This window comes from Megalops cyprinoides, chromosome 4, assembly GCF_013368585.1.
Source record: "Megalops cyprinoides isolate fMegCyp1 chromosome 4, fMegCyp1.pri, whole genome shotgun sequence".
In the NCBI taxonomy this organism is placed as follows: domain Eukaryota; kingdom Metazoa; phylum Chordata; class Actinopteri; order Elopiformes; family Megalopidae; genus Megalops; species Megalops cyprinoides.
Window position 1 is genome coordinate 20,687,776 of NC_050586.1, and position 24,586 is coordinate 20,712,361.

The following is a 24,586-nucleotide window of genomic DNA, read 5'->3' on the forward strand; positions in this document are numbered from 1 at the left end:
AAGAATAGACAAGAAAATTAAGCACGTAAGTATGAAAGGGACAGTGAAGACATATTCCAGAAAATGATAGAAATAAAATCACGTTAATAGTTTTCCCGGGTACAGATAAATTGGAACCAATGCATAATGGTCATAGAATATTTTCTTACAGCCAGCACATTATCACATCGCTGCAACAGTATGACAATGGTGTAAACTTTTTTTCATTGCCTGGTTTGTCAAGTCCAAAGAGGTCACTGGATAGCAATGTTTGTCACATGTAGGTTTAAATGAGGCCAAGTGCTAGATACACAAAAATGATAAAATGTTTCCCTTCACTTAACATTACATTGTTAACATGACTAGAGCCATTCTGATGACTGGAATCGCTTTCACAGAAACAAACACTGTGAGACAAACAAAACTGCTTTCCATTGATAACTCTTTGTGAACAGTAATGATCTACCCATTCTCCTTACTGTACAAATGTAATTTATGTTGGATTATTTATTCAATGGACTTCTTCAAACAACTACAGCCATGTGGTTAGGGTAACAACAAATTTGGAGATTGAACTCACTGTCTTAAACACTAGACCACCTGTATTCCAGAGCATGACTCCCATCAGTACAGAGCGCTGAAGCACCTCAAGCTAATGGGACAATACAAGTCTGCACTGCACATGTAGAGTCACTGTAGGTCAAATTACACCGTACCAAATTTCATTTCTATGGTATCTTATTAACGTAATCTCTCTGACTTATAAATGGTCTAAAAATTATTTAAGTTTGGAATCTTCATTGACTATTTGACAATAAATACCCATTCCTCCATTTTTAACATTCAGGTAAAGGCACATAATAAGCCTTTCTTCCTCCTGTAATGTGTTTTGAAGAAAATGGCTTTCAAGGCAATGAAGTCAAGGGAAAAATCAAGGAGTCTTTTTGTCTTGAGCAGTGAATAATTTTGTGAACCATTATGCAGTGGAAGCAGTCCTTCGCTTTTGAGACATACAGAATCTGAGTCACAAGTGTTCACAGAGCAGGCTTGGAAGATCTAAAGTAAGTTCAGGTCTTGAAGTTAAGAATACCCTACCTTAGACAACTGGACACCAGAAACACCATCAGTTAATTTTGCCTGGCCATCAAGTCCAAAGCACAGCGTCAATATAGACACAGACACAGCACTGCTGAGAGACTGTGGGGATTGGTCATTTATGCACAAACTCAGTTTGAAATAATCATAACAATAGTAATAATACTGATCTATGAAATGTGGTGTCTATGCACAGCTGGGAAACCTCATTCACCTATTGTTTTCCAACTCTACTGCATCAGTTGCTCTAGCACTAGACGCTCACAGCACCCTGCTCTCCACTTTAGTGATCACTTTTTACACTTCCTTCAGGGTTTCTATTTTAAATTTCCTTTTTCCTTCATATTTCTCAGGCAAATCTGGATTTATTTTATAACACTGGAATACTGCTAGAAGTAGAGTTAACTGAAAGTGAAATGCCGCAATTCTTCACAATATTGTCTGAATCTGATTGTATTGTATAGAAAGACTGCATCTAAGGGTTCTTTTAGTTATGTTCCCATTTCACTCCTCTGTCAGTCTACACAGCTGCAGTCCAGCAATACAGACCCATTCACCCTACTGCTATAGTCTAACACAATGAAGTGGGAGCTGGCTGTTTTGTTTTGCATGGTATTTCCTTCTCAGCATTTTAAGTTGTGCTGGTAAGTGACAACTCTGCACAATGCCCATACAGAGCACAGCCCACACCCCGCACACACACGCTGGGCAATTAAAATGACAAACATCAACTCTGTGGCTGCTGGTACCGCTGATAACACCACTGTACCAGTGCACCCCCTGGCGGCAGGTCTTGTTTCTCTCTGATGGGGATGTGCTCGTCCTTTTGGCAGTTTCAGGCGTGCAAAAGCTAATCCTAGCAGCGTTAGTGTCACAGGCCCAGTTTACAGGGATTATATCTGTCAGTGTCCACGGTTACAAGTGCTGCAATGCCTCCTGGGCCTGCTCTGTGTACACATCATCCTTCCTAGCCCACGCACCAACGTTCTCCTCAAATCCTGCGTTTCTCTGTGAGCTACGCTTCTTGTCCCTGGAGAAGAAGCTAAACCTGAAAGGCAAAAAGGGAACATGGTAATTATTCTGACTCCACGCCAATCGCTAAGCTAAGCAACACAGTTAAAAACCTGCTGATTATCAAAACTTTAATGCTATTTATTAGCACATTGGCTGGAAGCCCCATAAGCTAGTATTAGTTTAAACACCATTTACTAGGTTTTAATTGCAAATTACTATTATTAGGAAAGACAAAAGCTGTTAAATGCTATTACTAGAGTTCCTGTAAAGCACAGAGCTAGATGCGTAACTACATAAGATCTGAATTGTTAGCCACAAGCCTGTAGCTTTTCTTCACTGTAAAAGATTGGACAATGCATTGTATTAGTGTCTGTTAGCCAGTCTGCAGGTGCAACATAACCCCAATATCACTTGATATTGAACAAACTTGCAGACATCACATCATTCAACACAATGCCAACTCTTCCACAATCACAACACTGCACAACATTTTGTGTATGCGGTTGTCTCTTTCACCATAGCTATCTAAATTATTTGGTAGTGGTGGGTAGGTGGTCTCTGAGGTCTGTTGTGAATACAAAAGTGCTCATTGTGCTACTACAGTGAAATTCCTGCCCTATTAAATGTGTAAGAAAGAACCAAGAACCAAGGTGATGATCTCAGCATTCAGACAGGGAATATGCAGGGGCTCATTTCTACAGCTCTTTTCGATCTCCTCATAAAAGACAGTGCCTACTGTAATCCTGAAGCATTCACTTGCTGCAATCCTAGACAACAGCAGTATTGACATTATTGTAAGGTTTGCTACTGAGCAGGAATATATTGTTATGGTTACTGGTGCTCTAAGCATCACTAACGTAAATAAATTACATGACCCAAAATAAGCATTAGTTCCTCTGGGTAAGTGTTATGATGTCTGGATATGGACAGGTGAATGATGGGCTTATTCTGACTGGCTGATCCATTGACTAGTTTCCTATTATTGTGCTCACAGAGTCCTGTGAGCTCAGCCAATCAGAATATTTCAGAATATTAAGTTGGCCCAGTGTAAATGCACATGCAATCCAACGCCATGCAGGGTGGGGTGTGTTAGAACAGCAAGAGGACTATATTCAAGAGGACAAAACAAAAACCAAAAGATCATACAAAGGAAATAAGTCGTCTGATTGGCTGTAAAGTGGGGTCATCCGCAATCAACCCAGCAGCCACCATTGGCATAATGGCCGTAAAGATCCTGTCCAGAGAAGCATAGATACGGAGAGGTGAGTGGGGGGGACACAGAGGGAGGGGTAACAGGAACACAACTGCAACTCTGAGTGGCAGCCTCAGCCAGGCCTCAGCCAGGGCCTGCAGGCCCTCAGACAGGGGTGTCTGCAGGCTCAAAGCAGCCTGGCTGGGAGTAAAGACTCTAGTCTACAAAGTAGAATTGTTCAGTTCAACATGATATACCACTTCAGGGCCTGTACAGTGAAGGCGAGTTAGTTTTACATGTCCTGTAACTGGTGGAATGATACTAGTAACACTACTATACGCTAGTTTATATAAATATAGTGGTAGTGTTATTTGGATGGGCTGGTAGAAGTCACAGAATAACAGCCTCATCCAGGTGATTTAATTTATTCAACCTGAGCAGGTCCACTCTTCCCAACCAGGGCCAAAAAGGAAGTCATGCGGTAATGTAACTCTTCCAGCTTTAAGGAGTCATTTACTAGGGAGAGTGAAAGGCATCCTAGGAGTAACACATTTCAGCACTTGTTAACATGGGTCCCAGGGATGTGAAGTGCACCAGGGTCATTCTGCAAGAGCAAAAACAGAATGCCCCATCTTTCCCTGATCATTAAAGAGGAATGCCAAATGGAGCTTCAATTCAGTTGTCTGCAAAAGATCAGTAACCTTGAAATGACCACAGGTTGTATTCAAGGGGTTTCAATAACCCAGACTAGCAATCAAGGATGAGGCCATATCCTGATCAGTGACTAATGGCAAACAATTCCATTGACTTCCGTTACACAGTCCATTTACCTCAAAGAAAGGATCGGATGTAAATTTAGACCAGCTTACACTACCTGTCCTCACTCAGTCTCCTATTGCACCATATAGTATGAATTACACAACAGGTGCATCACAACATAGAAACAATCAGCAGCCAACTAAAACTGATAAGACTTAAAGCGGATTGAGAAATTGGTGTTCTTTCACACTGCTCTACAACTGTGTCCTGGTCAACAATATTGCTGCATGAATGCAATGAGTGGATACACACGTCACCAAGATGATGTTGTATATTTTAAATTGTCTTTTTTATTGTACTTATGGTGATAATGCTATTTTATGAAGCATTACATTCACATCTCATACCATTTCAGCTGGGGGAGTAAGTATGAGTCTGTACAGAAATAAGTCTTGGTCATAATCAGTAATGTAGCCTGCTAAAGGACCATGCCATGTAGGAAAGCCAGCATTAAACAGTATGTGGGTGAGAATACAGGAAAGAAGAGAGTGATTAAGACAAAAGCATGTGGGGAAAAAAACGTCATGGTCATGCAGTTGTGAACACAAGCAATTATTTAATGACACTAGATTCTTTTGCACGTGTAGGAATTTGAAATTAAATTGATCCAACATTTATTTTGGAAAGGATTCCGCTTGAAAGCATATCTGTCTCATGTGATTTTAATCAGCAGCAGCCTTGCTTCAAGATCACATGAGGAAACCCTCAGAAGTATCTGAGCAAGAATGAATGGCATGCCTTTCACTCATGTACCCTCCCTTCCTGTGACATTCTGATAATGTCACTACAATCTGGCAGCTCAGAAAGTTGTCCTTCCAGTCTCCTACTCTAAACATATTTCATTTTAATATTATTAACTTAAAATTAAGTTATATTTACAACATATCAGGCAAATTCTTTATGCTGTTGCATCAATAGGCCCTGTGGAGCAACAAATGAAAATATATAGAATTCAATCTCAAACCTTTCAGGACAAAAAGGCAATGCTCTTACATTCAAATCCAACAGAAATAAGTAAAGTTAATGTGATTCAAATCCATTCAAAGATGGAGACAGTGGAACATGATGTGTCCGTTAATTGATTCTAAACTTTCAGACAATTTAATGATTCACGTTACTGTGGTTTTTGGCTTAACGAAAGCCATTTTTAAAAATTAAAGAACGCTGCCTGATGAGGGAAACCAAGATTTTTCTGTTACAGTACTGACAGGACCTATGCGGACTCATGAAGGACTGCTGTGTTTGCACTGTGCATGCTGTTTGGGACAATAAGGTGGCATGACTGCGCAACCTCAAGTGGCACAAACCACAGAACATGAGAAGGTGACTGCAAAAATCACGATAAACCATTTGATATCTCTAATTACCTGCAGCACCATCGCAACATAGACAACGCAGACAGACCACAAGGTAAGAATGAGCAAATTGAATTTTATCTGGCAACTGGCACTAGCAAGAGAGAGAAGAGGCTGTGGTGACGGTTGGGGCAGGAGCAGAACCTATAATTGACAGATTAGGTACTTTAGACTCCCTAGGCTATTGATGAGTCAGCTGGGTTGTTATTGTAACATTCCTGTAACGTTCCTGTAACATAACACTGTCTATTCCTCCAGCTTCCCAGGACCTCACCTCTTCAGACAGTTGGTGCCCTTTAGAAAAACACTGTCCATAGAAAACCAAACTGCATTACTGATTTGAGTACATACTAATGCAGCACATGTGAGATCTAAAACTCAAGTTTGCAAAAACATCGTAACTGCTACGACTTCATGACAGACCTACATGAGGGACCCATCTACATTTGCTTCGGCAAAGTGACCTGCATGTCTGTGCCTATGTGTGAGTGAATATGCAAGCGGTCTAAGTGGGACAGCCTTTCCAGGCAGGGTAATGTGGGATTTCTTCAGTACTCACAAACGTTTGATCCCTGACTCGGGCTGAACATTGGACCGCAGCACTGGGGAAGGGACCGGAGGTGGGGGCCCCATTTCTTCCTCCAGTTCTTCACTGTTGGAGAAAAGGCAACAGCATCTGAGTACATATCGCTGCAGGACTGGCAAACACCATGGTGATTGAGAGGTAATCACTATACCTTTTGTAATAAGCTAGCTCCTCTTGCAGCATGAACACTTTGGCTTTGAGCTCATTCCTCTCATGCAGGACATCACGCAGTTCTTGGAGGGTGAAGCGGGGTCGGTTGGGGTCTTTCAGGTCAAGGGCACCCTTCTCTCCTGCAGTGTCCTCCTCACACGCCTCCTGGAGGCAAGGAGGGAGCACTACAGCTAAGACTCCAAAGAGCAAAGAATAAACCCTACCCTAGGCTGCCAAAAGTCTTTAAAAAGCCTTTTGGCAGCCTAGCTATGTACAATTCAATCCATTCTGTTAACACAAACACTATATGCATTTTTGGAAGTACTATCAGCGCCAAAGTCATCATTACCATTTGTATTACACATTGATATTCTACATTTAAGCCATACTTCATTGTTGGCACAATAATGCTACAGTAATTCCAACAAAAAAATTCCAGGAACTTCCACAAGTCAGCTCCTGCTGCATGAGGCTCACTCCGGTCCTCAAAGCCAATGTAGTCATCATGGCTGAAGAACCACTGACAAGATTAATTGGACACTCTAGTTCAGGGGTGGCCAACCCTCTCCTGGAGGGCCACATGTCCTGCATGTTTTAGATCTCTCCCTGCTCCAACACAGCTGATTCAAATGATCAGTTGTTATTCAGCAGCTTCAGGAGTTCAAAACGAGTTGATCATTTGAATCAGCTGTGTTGGAGCAGGGAGAGATCTAAAACATGCAGGACATGTGGCTCTCCAGGAGAGGGTTGGCCACCCCTGCTCGAGTTGATCTGCCAGTGACCAAGCCTCTCTTGAGTGCAGTTACAATACAGGTGCCATAACCAGGGATGGGAAAGAAAGAATTGTTGAGAATCAATTTCTACACATGTAAAGACTCAGTTATTTCACAATATATTTTACACTGCACATTTTCATTGACTTTATGTAAGTGTTACCACACAGATTTTTTTTTCTGTGAGGATGCCAGCTTTAGCTTGTTCAAGTTAGCTTATAAGGAAATCACCAGGTTGGCCAACTTGAGATTCAAGATATAAATCATGCATTCCTGTCAATAGTCAAAACTGTGATGTTGGATTTACTCAGCAGTACAGGAGCACAAATGGCACACTAACTGTCACTGACATGATTGCTCAGTGCCCCCCCCCCCCCCCCCCCCCACCCCCTTGTTAGTGCCACAGCAACTACGAGAAAAGCATGGACAGACTGCCAGAATGACAAATATGACCTTAAAACCAACACAGCCACATGAATCAAGAATGATGTGGGTGTGAACCCCACATCTCTTTCTGGCAGAACCAACATGCCTTTGCCAAACCAAAGCTTGCTGACATGGTTAGTTTTCAAATCCTTGCATCTGGAACTGCAAACACTACCATCAAAAGCTTGGGAACCACATTTATGCCTCATGCATGCATATCCAAGACCTCTTGACACTCATTACAACAAAAAACAAACACACCATGGGCTCACACACACATAAACACACAGACACATTCTACTCTCACACACTCCAAACAGCACAAGGATTTGGGCTCTGCAATCGGAGCACTCCGATGTATGCCGGGTTAGATTCACTACAAAAGCATCCATGAAAGCAGTTGTCATGGGTTACCCATAACAACACTGCCTCCTCCACCTCCTTGTCCTCATCACCATAATCTTGCCCATTCTCCGCCTCCTCCTCAGGTACCCCATCCACAAAGCCAGGGAAGAGGGAGAGATCCCCCCCTGTCTCAAAGCACTCTGCCAGGAACTCTGCGTCTCCACCACATTCAGCCCAAATGGAGCTCTGAACACCTGCACGTTCTGCGCATGAGAGCTGGTTAAAGACACAATGGGCTTCTATGAATCAAAGACTGTAAAGAGACTGACCAGTCCATTCAGTCCAGGACTGAAGGCTAATGCACATATTGACACACCATGTTACTATGTCTTCCATCTTTTGTCTGACTAATGGTCCTTGGCTTGTTCATAGAATGAGACTGAAGAAATGTCCTGGAATGTGTTCCACTGGGGTTAATGGGGGTGAAAAAGAATGCTTCCACTAAAACATTGTTATCAAATAAGCAGAGGAAATTGCTGATGGAGAAAGAAGTTTGGGGAACTTAATTTAACAGCATCTCATAATAAAATGTTAGAGGGAAGATGAGATATCAATCAATCTATTGACATTACTGTCATTTTTGCCCTTCTGGGACAAACAGTTGCCAGTGCTCCTGTTCACAGAAAGGGGCACTGAGAAGTGATTGACAGTGAGCACACTGACTGGCCCTGAATGCAGAACTAACAGAACAAAAGCCTGGCATACCAGTACAGTAATTACGCCAAAGTATTTCTGGGGCGCGCGTCTCAGAAGGCCAGCATTGTCAGTGCGTCCCACTTTCCCAAAAGGGCAGCGCTCTGCACAAGTTACCAGGGCATCACACAAACTCAAATCTCTGAATAAAAATGGAGGCACCCTGTGTGAATTGCTCCAATGACAAGCACCAAGAGTGTTAAATGGTCCCTGTGTAAAACTAACGCACATCTGGATGAGCTGAGGGGCTGTGAGAAGCAAGCAGCGAGACCGGCGGCAAGGGGTGTGGCTGCGATTACCTGGGGCGGTGATGGCGGGGGCTCCTCCCCATTGTGGCTGGGCTCCCCGTGCAGGCGTTCCCGCAGCTTGGCCACCTCCCGCTGCAGCTCCCCCAGCTCCTGCTGCCGTGCCTGGGAGAGGGCCTCCAGCTCCACCTTCTGCTGGATCAGGGCCTTGCCCTGCGCCTCCACCACCGTGATCTTGTGCCGCAGGTCGTGGTTGATCTTCATCAGCCGGTTCTGCTGCTGCTGGAGCTGCAGGACAGGGGACAAGCACAGACTCAGTCACTACAGAGGGGGACACAGTACAGACTCCATTACTGCTGACAGGAACAGAGCGTTTCCTGTCCCACTCTGTAATTGTCCTGCCTGCAAACAGGCCCACTTCGGAGCAGGACACAACACAGACTTCGTTGCTTCTGATGGGGACAGAGTGAAGCCAGGAGAATGTTACAGAGGCACGGCGGTACAGGCAGAATAATGTTAGAGAGGAAAAGCGGGACAGACATTAATAAAAGAGAGACGGATAAAGAATGGGCATAACAACATGGAACACAGTGGGTTTTGCCAGATGTTTGAATCTTACATGGGACACACGCATATCAATATTACCATTTTTAATACTTAAATGAATATGAACATCTTACACATCATGGTCATACACATCTTAAAATTATTTAAGGAAAAATTCAAGACACAAATTTTCAAAAGTGTTTCAGTAATTCTGCATTTCAGAAAGTCACACAGGTCTTTCCATACGTGTGAAAACATGCACATATCTGCTTGTGCTTCTGCCCCAGGAAAACTGTTCAGCAGATTTTCAGGCAGCCGATTCACACTAAAGTGCGATGCAAATCATCAGAGACAGCAGCTACTCATGTTCACAAGCCTGGGAAACAAAAAGAAAATGTACTGAACGTTTTTTGACAGTAGCTGTGTGGTCAGTGAAGCTGTGCTGCTTACCGCCTCCACGTCCTCATTGCGCAGTGTCAGCTCCCGGTCTTTGGCCCGGATCTCATCTCTCTGCTTGTCCACCACCTCCTTCAGCTTCTTCATCACTTGCCGCTCCCTCTCAGACACACCTGCCCAGAGGAGCCCACCATCACAAAGTGCCCAGGGCACTAACGCACTGAGTAATACAGATGTGTGAAACTAGCACATTGAGCACATAACATCATAACAACACATAAAATTAACACACAGGACCATGTTGACAGCTCAGACTAACACATTGAACATTATCGTATCAACACTTCAAACAAACTTGCATTAACACACTGATTTAATGAAAACTCCACTCAGGATTGGAGATTTAGCTCCATACCCTTGAGCAAGACAGTCACTTTCACTTTGGTGAAAACCTAGCTGTACAAAGGGGTAAATATAAGCATGCTAAAAAGCCTCATATACATTTTGCCTAATCTCTGAAACTGAATAAATTCATTTGAAAATTTTTCCTTGTATGCATTACATCCCTATCTCTACACAAAATTTAACATAGTTAGCTGAAGATAGCCCAGTTTTTTTTCTCCAATCATAAAATGCACTGAAAATATATGGGGTGTAGAAATATGAAGGTATACATTTCTGGATATATGCACAGGTCATTGAAAGATGAAGTGGAGCTTATTTACTACCATGGTGCTGCCCAGAATTAGTCATCTCAAAAGGGGGTGGGGAAACTAACACAGCGGTGTGAGTTATACATGGCAGCTGATGGCATGTATTGTAATAAACTGTACAATAATGTCTGCACTTGAACCATACCCTTCCACCTATTTCAGCTGCAGACATCAGCATGTCAATACAGTACATAAATACAGAAGTGGCCTGTGTTACAGTTTCCAGAGGACTAAGGAGCGTTTAAGAGAGTAAATATAGCCATGACAAGCAAGATAGACACTAGGGGGGTATATTTCTGACTGTGTGCCCAGGCTATCCTAAAATAGCCTCTCATCTCACATCACAGTGGCACTTCACAGATCTCTCCGATGTTAACACGCACTGACCCAAAAATGCAAGCATGCACTACTGCCCTGGCACTAACCCCTGCTTCCACTGATGCCTCTTTCTCTATAAGGCAGATCATACGCAAAGACAGCTGACAAAGACAGAAGATGGAACTAACAGTAAGAAAATAAAAACACTGAAAACCTAGAAGAGCACCATAACAGCTAAATTCTCAGACAGGATGCCTTATAAAATGGCAATGCCTATGCTGAATCATTTCATTACATTATTACCAGTTAGCAGAGGCTCTTATCCAGAGTGGCTTACACAGGGTAGCATTTTACATGTTATCCATTTATATCGCTGGATATTTACTGAGGCAATTGTCGGTTAAGTATTTTGCCCAAGGGTACAACAGCAGTGGTCTAGTGGGGAATCAAAACAACAACCTTTCGGTTACGAACGCTGCTCCTTACCACTATGCCACACTGCACTACAATCTCAATAGGTTTCCTTTTGATTCTTAATGTCTGAAACCACATTACAGTTTTCAGGATAAGTAGGCTCTGATTCTCCCTTTTTCAGTCTTTCCTGCAAAACTAAACTCTCTGACAAAAGAAACCTGGGTGATCTAGAGGATCCAAGGCTAGGGTTGACTCATCCAGCACTTCTGCTCAGCTGACACTTTACAATCTTGGTCACATGACACTTCAAAGTGTTCAGCAGGGAGAAGTTAAGCTTTAACTCGCGCTTATGGGATACACATCATGTCTCTCTGCTGGGTTTAGGTGCATCTGGATTGCCTATAAATTCAGATTGCAGACTTCAAAGAATCTGTAAATGAGCTGCTCCTCTTCTCACCACTCACAGCATGCGAGCCGCACAGGGCGACGGAAGGTCAGCTGCATCAATGTGCTTATGTGTGCAATACTGGCTCCTGGCTATGCTTCATCCGCAAAGAAGGGCTCCTTTGTGTGAATTGTGTGTGTTTGTGTGTGTGTGTGTTTATGAGTGGAAGAGGGAAGGGGAGAGCGATTTCATGCATGTTGATTGTGACTGTGAATGTGTGTGCGTGGAAGAGAGAGAGAAAGAGAAAAAGAAAAGTGTTCACTATGCCTGCATGCACGTTGTCTCTTACTGTGAGATTGTGCACCTGCCTGTGTGTGAGTGTTTCTGTGTCTGGGTGCATGAGAGGCACAGGGTGAGCAAGTGGGTGCCTTTGATAAGAGGGCCTCTCACTGACTGGCTCATCCCAAACACAGTGACAATGACACAGCCTCCTGGTGCTTAGGGGGAACAAGGAAGGGCAGCCAGTGACTGATACAGCCATAACTCACGCATGGCCAACTGCACACACAAACCCCTTCCAAAATAGAAGCCATGTCAGCTGGCCATGGGGCTTCCCACCTCATCCCTAACAATCACACACATCACCACTTTGGCATAAACACTTTGGAAAACAAAGAAATACAGGAAGGATCTGGGTTCTTTGCTGGGTTTTCTGCTCCCACCACCACAGATACAGAGGGGGTGGCCCAGTCTTTATCGTGCTCTTACCCTCCTGCCTGTGCAGCTCCTCCTCGGTCACAGGGCAGTCTTTGAGGGACAGGTTGGTGAGCAGGCTCTTGTTCTCGGCCTGCAGCTGGGCAATCTGTGAGAGCAGGTCCTGGGCCTCGCCCCGCCACACGTCCTCCACCAGCTCCAGCTCCTACACACGGACAGGCAGGACAGACTGGGACTTCGATCCGAGAGACTGTCAGCAGTGCCGAGTGGAGCTGCGTCACACATTCCGCAGCATGTGAACCAACACGCTTAGCGCTTACACACAAACATAGCGTGCACAACAAAATACAGAGGTGCAAATGTTCTCACTGAAATACACACCTGCTCTGACACAAAGCACTTTCAGATTCTTTCTTCAACACACAGTAAAACAAAACGAAAAAGACCATACCAACCCAGAGATGCACGTCAGTGCAGGTTTACGATTGGCGATATCTTTAATGTCTATCATTTAACTTTGAACATATATTTTCCTAAGGACATTATTTTACCTTACAGATCTTGTTGAGCAGAATGTTGAATAATCCTTGAATACCAACTGTATTTTTTATTTTAGTACAAGTAATGTGTTCTTGGTTTATCCAAATAAATTCTGTTTGCTAATATAATTTTCTCATACACTGTAAATCACTGGTTAATACCACGTACATATAGACAACAATATAAATACTATAAAATTAATAATAATATGATCTGCTATACTTATTATTATGATTATTAGTATTATTTATTTGGCTGACTGTAACTTTCAGGGCACTAGTAATAAGTGTCTGTATTATAATATACTGTATCATCTGATGATTTCTTTCCTCAGTCTTTTCCTTCTTCTGGCTGAATAGTCACATCCAAATGGAACTTCAAAAACATGTGTCTTTGAAAATTCCCTTGAGATTTGAGAGAGGAAACAGAACTGACTGATGCACCATAATTAGTCTCTCCTGGGCTTTTCCAAAAACCAGCAACATCAAATGGAGGCCTTTTGAGGATCAGGTCACAGCCCTTTCTTAACTGCTTTGCTATTTCTCTGACACACTGCAACTTTATTGGGTTATTTTAATTTATTCCATTTTTATTTTTACTGTGTTATGTTGTTTTTATATAGTGCACTACCATCGGAGCAGGTGTTGACAAGAGACTGATCAAAATGGTACTCACAGGCATGTGTTGTTCTTGCACATGTATGGCCTTTTCACCATGGCAATCTGTCCATTCATTTCACATTACTACCACACTTCAAACTTCAGCAGGGATCAATCATTTCCACCATGCTCCTTCACAATACTTCTAATGCTTTAGAGCAGTTAATGTTCCAAAGATATGAGAAATGCTTTCTTTCCAGTCTCTAGAATTTGTAAATAATATTAAAGAAATGTTAAATAAATGAATATATAATTATTATTTGTATATTTTGTAAATGACAGAAGTGAGTTATGGCCAGTTTGGGGATCACAAAAACATCGACAATAAGACTTTAATGTAAGGATTTTTGTTGGGGGGGAATAAGAGGTCATTTTAAAAAATCCACGCAGATTTTTTAAAGCCACTGTCTGTATTGTGTATTACACTAAATGTTTTAATGCATTATTATATAAATGCCCTTAGAAAAAACTACGCATTATCAAATGTGAAAGGAAAAGAGGAGTTGGGTTAAGTCAGTTACCGCTATTTCACGGACTGCGCTATATCTAGTATCTGTGCAGTTAAAGCGTTTGATAACGGGGTACTGAACTGCGGTTAAAATGTATCCTGGTTGGTGACGGAAGTGTTTTACGGACAGATCCGAAACATTACTTTAGACTGAACTCAAAGCGTTGTGTAGCCATTCTGGAGAGTAACGGAAATAACGTCTTGTTGGTACACAACACGACACAAGATAAAAGGACCGACAACTGAAACCTGAGAATAAACACATTTCCACCCACTTTATTTCAACTACACCGAACCTTTTGGTGCTTCTTCTCTTTTTCCAGTCGGTCCATCCGTTCCAGTCGCAGCCGGTCTAGCTCCAGTCGCAGCTCCTCGGTCTCCGGGCTGATGTTGTTTCGGCTGACCAGGACCTCCAGGATCTCCAGCACGCGAACCACTTTGGGCATCAGTCGCGACAACGCCTCGCACCCATATTGATCAATAATCCGTTCGAACTCCTGTCCCACGACCGCAGCAATGTCATATACGTCCATTACTGTCAAATCCGCGGCATTCTTCTCCAACGCTGACCCAAAATCTTCCATGATTTTCTCAACAAAGTAGTTCCTGTTCTCCTGCCGTATTTCCTTCGCCACAACAAAGTTCCCTTACCAAGCACTCCGTGTTTATGCGTCTTTTCGCAGACCTAGTTTTTAGAATAACTCGTCACTGGGTATCGCAGAAATCGCTATGTGCTTGTCCATTTTGCCACCGATCTGAGAAGCATTGGATTTGACAAATAATTACACCAATTTGTTGGCTCCGTTCCATGGCAATCCAAAATCTGCTGTTATCCACTCTTCGGACACATTGCAGTCAACATAAACTGCAGTCAAAACACTGCGCATGTCAGAACTTGAGAGCGACAGGGGAGGTCGCTCCTTTCTTTGGAAGTTGAAGTGTAAAAATAGAATATATAGCTCGGTATACATTAAGAAAAATATATATCAAAATATCGACTACCAGTTGCAGCTCAGCTGTGTCTTGTGCATGTGGACCCAAGGGTTACAGGGCAGTAGAAGCCGTATAGATTGGTGTGTTGGTCAAATTTCTCCTGTAATATATTAGGATTCTGCAACCGCAAATGAATCAATCATAGTCATATTTCTCTTAACAAAAGCAGCTCAATACCTTGTCAGATAATCCATCATGTAATCATTTGCAAGCCACTTAAAAAGATAGTCATGATTATTCAAGCACAACCTTTTCTCATCTTTAGTCTACTGCGTGGGATTTGTAACATGATCTACCTGTTGGCTGAGGAAGCAGGAACCCACATCCCAATTATTTCTATCCCAGACCATAACCGTCATGGTTTTCTACGTGACGCACAACTTCGAATTTGCTTTTAAGTAGTGTTTTCACCATTTGGCGTGTAGTTGAGTAAAGTACGTAATTTTGCCTCACGCACTAGCAACCCATTTGCTAGTTTCTCGTATAACATTATGTCATACATCCTCCAAGATCCTCCTTTTTGTTGACGGGTAGCAGTTCGGAGCAGGAGCTACACATTTACCATCTGAGGGGGGCTGACAGTTTAAACAAAAGAACAGATTTAGGAATCAACATTCTATGAAGATAAGTTGATCTGACCGCATGTGTTCTAAACTGTTATCCGATTACACATACGTGGCAGACTATTACGGTCCGTTTATCCCCGCACCACGTGAAAATTGCCTTCTCTTTTCATGTATTGCCGAACGAGGGCGACAAAACAATAGAACACTATAAGAATGAAACTAGGATCAAATGTCTATTTGGACTCAAAGTGCAAGTCATTCCGTGTTTGGATAACCACCTTCTGCTAGAATCATACGGCTTGCTGTAGAGGGGTGACAACTGGGTGCGTTTAGAAAGTTTAAGTTCAGAAGATCTTTATGTGAGTGGGAACGAAGCCTTACAATTGATCGAACTCCAAGTATGGTAGCATAACTAAGGTTGTAGCAATTGCAATACAACGGCTTCACTTAAATAATAGTATGCCAATCAATCACTTGACAAGCTTTTCTTAAAAGCAAATGGTATGCCTCCAATTCAGTATCTGGCATAACGATAGAGAGGGAGCAACGTTAATGTTCATAAACATTTATTTTTCATTTCACATTTACACTTATTACAGGGTACCACAGTAATCTTTACTAAAATATATTAATAGATCTGAGAGTATAAAGACATGTTTAACAAAGAGGGGGAGAACAAAAGAGAGCATTTCATTAGACCCCTTTTAAGAAAGCACCCACGGTGTCAGAAGAGTTCCACACATCATCAGAAAATATGTACAACCGCCCTGTGTCCTTTCACACTTTGTGTCCAGTGACTCTTTCGCTGTGACAAACAGTGCACTCAGATATTTTACATTAAAAGTTAAAGTAAAACATGGTAAATGCATTTCCAGTCTAAAAGGAGGAAGTGGGCTGCCCACTGAGTCTGGACACACTGACATTCTACACAGACTTCCAAAGACACACAGTGAAGCTACATTATCAACATCTGATGACCTCCCCTAGCCCCCTGGATTGCATATAGCCAGCAGAGAGACATGATATTCATAACATATAAAAAGGACTGAATGGAGTGAAGGTAGTCACAGTTTAAAGTGGTATGCTGACAGGGCTTCCTCATTGGAAGAACTGATAAAATTACTGAGATTTCTAATATTAATAACTCCTATGTACAAAAAAAGAAACATGTAAAATAACAGACATGTGGGGGAAGTGACTTTCTGAAGTTAACCAGCTAGCATGTGAATGGACCTACACAAAGTGAGGGAAAACATGTCTTTGTTCTATGTTGGCTTTGAGGGATCTGGCTTTTGGACTCTCCTGAAACTCAGTGATAGAACCCAGTGAGATAGCTGATGGTACATTTAGCCAGTTAAAAAGTAAAAAATCAAGATGCAGCACTGACAGTCTGTGCTGGGGAGGTTAAAATGAGAGGGCACAAACTGACCATGTCTGATGAACATGTCTTTTACCTTGTGGTCTTGGTCCGTACAATAAATACAGGGCTACTAATATAACATAAGTGTGCACAATGGTGATTACAGTCCAAATAAACCAGGACGTGATATGTGAACATGTGCTTCGCTACTTGAACTGTGCTTATCAATACCTAAAACCAGTGCAAGAAATATGACTATTGCAGTTTTCTGATACTTGCATCAGGCTTGTTCCAACTTTCACATCAAGGACTGAAATATTCCTCTACACATGTAGTATTGCATTCCATACACAATTAAAAATGTACTCTCAACTTAAAAGCAATGCCATTAGGTGCATGGTTCAATGACAGTAAATAGCAAAATTACATTAAAAATATGATCTGATGGAGTTTCAGTACAACATATGAAAAGTGAACAATGGCAACTGGAGTTGTCTCAGTGTAAATGTTCAAGAACAAAGCAGGTGACGGTGACAGACAGCATGGCTCATGGATTAAATTCAAGTTTGGCAAAAGAAAGGAAACAGGGGGTTGAGACAGCAGATTGTCAGCACCAAGCCCATAGGGTCCTGTCATTGTGTGATGGAGGCCCTGATATTGACCGCATGGGCAGCAGGCCGCAGGTGGATTTGCAGGGGAGGTGGGGGATGTCCTTCATCAGCACTCGCCTGTCTTATTCACCTCAGCTGTACTTCAGTAAGGAGAGAGAGAGAAAGAAGAGGGAGAGTGCATTATTTTCAGAATACAGGTATACCCAGGTAATACTGCAGGCTCTCATAATAGTCCAAGAATTTTGCAGTAAGCTCTCAGTGTCAATAACAATACATTTTAAACTAAGTTTTAGGCATGGATTCTTACAAGTAGTGACATAGCAAACTTTTCTTTCTTGCATATAAATAAAAATGTTCACATACAATAGGAGACAGTAGAATAGGGAGAAAATTGTACTGGGAACAGTCAAATAACTGAAAAAATAACTGGTGGGCCTTACCGTACTCTTGGGCGGGAGGTTGGGTTTCTGTGCCAGAGATGGTTTCTTCATGATGGCAGGCTTAGAGGGTTTGGGTGATGGAGGGGGTGCGGTACTGGCAAAGCCATTTCCCTCAGCAATTTGCTCCACAGGGACCCCAGCCAGCTCATAGTGCTTCTTTCTCAGCTCCCCCAAACGCATCCGTTCATTCCCCAGCTGAGTCTCCAGTTCAAGCACTTTCACCTGCAGCACACACAGACAAGAACACACACACACGACTCAGTCTCTAAGCAGACACAGCAAGACCATAGCATCTGAAGCTCATTTCTGGCCTCAGAAATAACAATAAGTAACACGTTGAATGTTTATAATACTGAGGGAGGGTTAGATGCAGCATCTTTGTTGTAATTGTGAAGACGTGCACAGGGAGAAAGCACTGGACATAGGGAGAGAAAGCAAGGTGACCACAGAAGGCAGGGAAATGATAGAAGAATGACAACAAAAAAAAGCCACAGTGGAAGTGACACACTGTCCATGGGCTGACCTGTGACTCCATTTCCTCCTTCTTCAGCTTAATAAGGGACAGACCCGAGAAGTCCATGGTATCTGAGGAGGAAAGCAAGGAAAGCAGGTCAGAGATTAAGTGTGTCTCTCACTCCATAAAAAATAAAAGATCAGTGTTCAGTGCTCTTTGCTGATGTCAGAGTCCTTGCTGGGGCAGTACTCACCCTTTTCCTCAATCTGCTCCTGCCCGGTTTTGGTGGAGGCCACTACCTTGGCGGCCATCTCGTTCACGTGGCGAGACGCCTGCTGCAGGGCGGACAGCTTCTGACTGCTGCGGTCTGCCTTCACCTTAACACAGAGAGAGACGGGTGTCATCACTGTCATAGCAACTAACCTACATGGTGAAGGGGTGGGGCAGGGCCAGAAGGGTTTAGGGAGTCATTCTTAATCTGAACTAAGAACAAGAGACAGGACAGACATCGGGTGAGAAAATAGTGGTAGACAGAAGGGTGTTGTGAGAAAATGAAACAGAAAGAAATAGTGAGAGAGACCTGTGTCTTCAGTGGCTCACAATGCAGTGTTTTCAATCCAAACTAAGAATGGGAGAAAGATGGGTCGGGGGGGGAGTGGGGGAAAAACATAGGGGAGGGTAGAAAGGGAGAGACACGGGCGAGGGAGAGAACAATGATGCAGGGTTGGAGCTCACCTTCGAGGCAGCCACCAGCTGTGCGGTGCTGGCAGCAATCTCATGAGAACAGACGATCAGCTCTTCGTACTTGCCTGTGTGCAGGACTACCTTGTCAGCTGACTCACTGGGAAAGAACCAGTGCCAGGGTCATCACACTCAAACCCACATCGCCTTTGTTAACTCTTTTGTATGGTGCATCTTCATTACATTGATTACATCAGAAGAATGTTCTACAGCTGCTTTATGCAGAGATTCTACTTTCCATATTCCATATTCCACTATAATGCAAGACCTATTACCTCACAATAGCAGGTTAGAGACATCTTGAATAATGAGGATGAGCCATACCCCTGGGGCTTGCTGTCTTCAGTTATCTCAAGAGTCAGTGAATCAGTACCATCTGTCCTGTCTGTTTGTGCTGTGCTACACTCTAGTCTGTCCATACAGATCTAAGGGAGTTTGTACTTACACCATCTGAGTGGCACCCCATCCCACAGCCTTGGAAGCAGAGATCAGCCCCTCTGTCCAGCGAGAGTTCCTAGCATAGAACTCCTTCACAGAGGCAGCACCCTGCAGTAAGGATAAGTCTAATCTGATCAGAATGCTCCAGTGTGGTCAGTACGGCACACTAAGTTCAATTTAGTCTACAGTAATCTATAACATCCTACACAGTTCACAACAGTAAGCACATTACAAGCTGTGTTTGCATGTCTGCAGACATTCCATTACTGTGATGTAGTGAGAACCTATGTTTGCAGAGTTAATATTTGTCTTCCCCACTCACCCTCCCGCCCTCCACAATCTCTTTCTGCAGGTCGGTAGAAGCGAGGACCAGCAAGTGGATGGCCTGCAAAGGATAGGATAAACACACTGTACTTCACCTGTTTCTCCATACTGACCAAACAATTTCATTTGTACGTTAACACAATCTTACCTTCATCAGACCTGTACAGCTGATTAGGATTCTAGGAGAAACCACAAAGCAATATGCTCATTGAAAGCCAGGTGAAATTTTGAACATTCATACAAGGGGCTACATCTTATATAAAGGTTTTTTTCTCAATATAAGAAACATAGCTACTATCTTGACCCACTTTCTGGTAGATTGGGGCTCTTTCCAGGGACAGAATTTGTCCTTGGAGCATACAGTATCTGTGCAATAGCAGTAAACAAAGTTGCACTTTCACTGATATTCACCCAGCCTGACTCTTCACTGACCTTTCATTGACCTCCAGCTTGACCCCGGTAGTGTCCTTCCTAGCCTGGTTCATCATTTCCTGTTGGCAGATACAGTAGCCTTGAGAAAACTGGATTAACTCCTAAACAACACAGACACCCATGAGGAGATAATGACTATAAGAGTAGTCATGACAAAGTAAATACACAACTAGCGTAACATCCTCACAGTTTTGCAGTAAAGGTGCGAGTACATTAGTTGTTAGCACAGTACTGCGCATAAAGGCTGGACCTTTCAGAACCACTTCCTACCAGTCTGTCCCATGCTCTCAGTACCCCAGAGTAAGACACCCAAGCCGACTCACGTCAATCCTTCGCACAGCCTCCTCAATAGCTGCCGATGTGGCCGCCATCTCCTTGTCCACCAGGTCACCCAGCTCCTCCTGACGAATGTCTGAGCCCTTGGGTCTCAGCTCCTGTGTGGGGGAACAGCGAGCGCTGTCGGTCCAGATGTTGCTGCCCAACCCCACCCTCACTGCTTAACCCTTATTTACTTTATCTGCATATCACACATTGAATTGCTGAAAATTCAATTACATAGAACAAGACCAGACTGACCAGACTGTTGAACTAGCAGGATCTGCTTATTAATGCATGTATACACATCAGTGGTGAGACATCTACCTCAAGGAACAAGGACAAACCAGTGTGTGAAAAAGAACACACGTCGTCATCTCCGGTGTGTGGTATACACACTTGACCCGCATGTAAATCACAAACTGATGGCTAAACTTCATTTTCCTTATTGGACTGTAAAACCAACAAAACAAGAGGAATGGCTACTGGGAGAGCCATAACTTCCAAAGAGCTAAATATGTTTGTTTAAATACAGTATATTTTTGCTCACTAACAGACAGCATCTGACCAGTGCAAAACTACTTAAATATCACCTGTGCCAGCACATGTTTAGTTAGTCAAGCAACAGTTGAGTACAAATGTATTTGAGCCTGTTCAACTAGCCAAAATGTGTTGAAGTTACAGGAAGCATCACTGTTGAGCAAGCTATCAAATGCTAGGTGTTCATAGTGTCAAATTTTATCAGCAGCTAAGCAGTTTTAAAAAAGGTTAACTACTGTGGCAGTACAAGAATGAAGTGTGCTTTTCTTCATACTGCAATCTTGTGATTCTAGCATGTTGTGACTGGATGATTAAGAGGGGAAGAGATGAGAAAAAACAACTCCCTCATACCAAGTCCTGAATCATCCTCCTCCATGTTATTTTGTTCACTTAATTAAGTCTACAAAAATAACTCCACAAGCAAGCAATATTAGTTTAATTGTAGCTCTAGTTCCATTGTGACTGAAAGCTAAGGCTTGTGGTTTGAATGCACATAATTTGAATGAGTATAGTCATTCTGAATTGCACAAGGTCAATCAACTATCATTTTATGATTTTGCAAAAAAAAAAAAAAAAAAAAACACATGGTCAACACTCCCTAAAATGCACCAATTTCACAACATAAGATATTGTGAACTTCAGATAATGAAAGGTTGCCCCCACACTCCACTCTCTACCCAAATGACCCTCAACAGCTTTTTATCCAACTACATCACTGGTTACAGTTATACCAACAGTGACTTAGCATCAACTGTTTCAATTTTCACTGGGGAAGAGCAATGGAGATGCAATGATAAAGGAATCTTAATATCAGGTGTATGAGTCATAGCTGTGTAGTAGTTATTCCTCCCAATGAGAGACAATGAAACCCCACTTACAAACAGACTTGCATTTTACTCGCTCACCCCTTCAACTGATCCTTTAGGACACCCAGAAAGACACTCAGAAAACTATACATCCAAGCATGTGGGATCCTGAAGGTCACACAGGCAGGTCCATGCCTTACCCCCATTCTCATCTCACTAAGTCTACTTAGAACGCTGTAGACATGTCCACGTGCTCATGCCTCACCTGGCCTAGTTGCAAGATCTCTTGAACGATGACACGTACGGCGGCTGGGTCAGCCCTCTGTAGGGTGGACTTGGCCTTCAGCTCCTGGAGGAACTGCAGGCTCTGAGTGGCACAGCCTCTGCAGTTTTCCGTCAGTCCTGGGAGAGCAGGGCACAGAGTAACCCACAATTAAGTCAAACAGTTTCTTTGCCGTTCAACGGCAGGAAGTGGTTTTTGGTGTGTGTGTGGGCACAAGGGCCCAGAGAAGTTGGGGGGGTACTTACTGTCAGCATGATCAGTGGGTGCCATGTGAGCAGTGGCACTGCCATTGACAATGGTGTCTGCGGTCAAGTGGGAGAACTGCGTGACAGCCCTCAGCAAGCTGCTGGCATCTGGAGAAACAGGGAGTGAAGTTTACACAAGGGAGATAGAGTGTCTCCTCAGACTCTGACCTTAGGCATTTTCAGCTTTGTGGTTAGGATGTGGATTAAGGTTGAGTTGACTGATTCTGGACCAGTGCCCGGTGTGCAGTAGTGAGGAATCTATCTGAAGCATGTCACACACTAACATGCACACATAGCATGACTAAACATACACAATCTTGAGACCACTAAGCAGGCGCTGTACCATTATGCTGCCAGCAGGGGGCAGACATCATTACATTTTACATTACATTACATTACATTTAGGTCATTTGGCAGACGCTTTTATCCAAAGCGACTTACAAGTGAGGAACAGCAAGCAAGCTACGGTAGTGTAGCACTATACACTATCACTTCACATTCTGTCATGTTTCATTAAACACCAAAACCCAATGCCACTTTGATCTTACAAAATGACACCTCACCTGCCATATTTTTCAGGTAGTCTGTGTGGCCCTGCTTCAATTTGTCGATGGAGCCTAAAGTGGCTTCAGCTCGATTTACAAGATAATCTGAGTTGGGGGGGGCAGAAAGGCAATCAAGTTAGTTAGAATAATGTTTTCCCATCTCATCCATTCGGCTGTTTCAAAACATGTGGTACAAATCTAAAAGGACTGTGAGATGGAGAGGGGTTACCCGGCGAGCTGGTGCAGCGCACATGCAGGGGGTCGTCTATCTTGGCCACCGCATCCTGGATGATGCTCTGCGCCTCGGTCACCGTGCCCTGCAGCAGGGCGAACTGCTCCTCCAGCAGCTTCTGCTGCAGCTGCTCCTCCCGACTCAGCTGTGCATATGACATACAGTGCCACTCAGACGTTTGGACACATTAGGTTTGGACACACCTGATTAGGACAATGGGAAGCACACATTCAAAGACATTTTGATGTAAAGACTTATGCTTAAATGCTCGAAATTTGTTTCTTATACAAACATAAACAGTGACATTAATGCCCACGTATGGATTTCTCTTTCTTAAAAAAATTGTTCACTGCATAATTCCATTTGTGTTATTTCAAAGTTGTGATGTCTTTACTATTATTCTAAAATGTGAAAAATAAAGTAAAAATAAAGTATAAAAGTTGTGTCCAAACTTTTGACTGGTACTGTACATGCACAGAAAACCTAGGAAAAAGCTAAGTATAGACCTCCCAGTTTTACAACTACTGGATGCCTGTTGGACATCTCTGCTGTCAAATTAGTGAGGTAACATTAGCAGTATAGCTAGCGGCGCAGCGCCGCTTGTGTCTGCGATTGCGCAGCAGTGTCCACACATCAGGCTGCTCGTCAGACTGCTCACCTTCTCCTGCAGCTTGCCCTGCAGCTCGCTCAGCTCCCTGGTGCTCTTCTCTCTCTCCTGCTGCAGGGACAACTGCTGCATCTGCGCAGACTGACGCAGGGAGGACAGCTCTGCGTCCCGCTCGCTCACAGAGTGCAACAGCGCCTCCTTTTCCTCCTGCAGCGCTGCCAGTGTGCTGTTCAGTGTGTCTTTTGCCTGGAAAACACCAGAGACACACACACACACACACACACACACACACACACACCAGACACACATGATCATTTACAACACCCAATTCAATACAATAGGAAAACATTTCGAAGGGACAACAGATACCACACCTGTGTATGGGTGGTGTGGAGACACCAATCTATTGCTGCCACACTTGCACTGTCCTTCAAACATAGGGGACTTTTCACAGGAAATGTACCTAATCCAGCAGGCAGATCAGAGGCTTCCTGAACACACAATGGCCATTCAGACATTTAAATCTGATTTGCATGTTCATTGAGTTGCCTTTTTTCCATGTAATTTGCATGGATGGCCAATCTGAGCTCCTGCCCACTGGGAAACGATGAAGCCAACCGCCTCTCTGATCTCTGGGGGAAGTGACTGCTCCAGCTATGCTCCTCACTTTGGGGAATGCAATCACTGGGCAAAAGGAACCCTCGCAGCATGGCGATTCTGCACAATGCT

General features: G+C 43.3%; 2 protein-coding genes across 9 annotated transcripts in view; both read right to left on the bottom strand.

Moving 5' to 3' along the window:
• Positions 1-908: 908 nt before the first annotated feature.
• LOC118776786 (RILP-like protein 1) lies at positions 909-14,790 on the bottom strand. Of its 7 annotated transcripts, XM_036527338.1 has the most exons (9): positions 14,222-14,790; positions 12,273-12,423; positions 9,729-9,847; positions 8,787-9,020; positions 7,804-8,010; positions 6,192-6,355; positions 6,014-6,106; positions 3,235-3,322; positions 2,045-2,122 (listed from the first exon to the last, which is right to left on the bottom strand). In XM_036527338.1, exons 1-9 carry the CDS (start codon positions 14,507-14,509, stop codon positions 2,117-2,119), a joined length of 1,350 nt encoding a protein of 449 aa, XP_036383231.1. In that variant the 5' UTR covers positions 14,510-14,790; the 3' UTR covers positions 2,045-2,116. The 7 variants fall into 7 exon arrangements, with proteins under 7 accessions (XP_036383228.1, XP_036383227.1, XP_036383233.1 ...); XM_036527335.1 differs by lacking the exon at positions 3,235-3,322 and having other exon boundaries at positions 909-2,122; positions 6,192-6,352; XM_036527334.1 differs by lacking the exon at positions 3,235-3,322 and having other exon boundaries at positions 909-2,122.
• A 1,243-nt stretch (positions 14,791-16,033) lies between these two features.
• hip1rb (huntingtin interacting protein 1 related b) overlaps positions 16,034-24,586 on the bottom strand; it is a 31,651-nt gene continuing 23,098 nt past the window's right edge. The window contains exons 18-32 of one of the 2 annotated variants that reach the window (XM_036526596.1): positions 23,909-24,103; positions 23,248-23,395; positions 23,037-23,123; positions 22,474-22,581; positions 22,211-22,347; positions 20,608-20,718; positions 20,285-20,343; positions 20,001-20,031; positions 19,851-19,913; positions 19,536-19,636; positions 19,085-19,190; positions 18,603-18,726; positions 18,419-18,480; positions 17,896-18,117; positions 16,034-17,595 (exon numbers count right to left, since the gene is read on the bottom strand). In XM_036526596.1, the coding sequence (XP_036382489.1) occupies positions 17,587-17,595; positions 17,896-18,117; positions 18,419-18,480; positions 18,603-18,726; positions 19,085-19,190; positions 19,536-19,636; positions 19,851-19,913; positions 20,001-20,031; positions 20,285-20,343; positions 20,608-20,718; positions 22,211-22,347; positions 22,474-22,581; positions 23,037-23,123; positions 23,248-23,395; positions 23,909-24,103 (1,563 nt within the window). In that variant the 3' untranslated portion in view covers positions 16,034-17,586. The remainder of the gene's footprint in view (positions 17,596-17,895; positions 18,118-18,418; positions 18,481-18,602; positions 18,727-19,084; positions 19,191-19,535; positions 19,637-19,850; positions 19,914-20,000; positions 20,032-20,284; positions 20,344-20,607; positions 20,719-22,210; positions 22,348-22,473; positions 22,582-23,036; positions 23,124-23,247; positions 23,396-23,908; positions 24,104-24,586) is intronic. The other variant, XM_036526595.1, reaches the window with a different exon arrangement.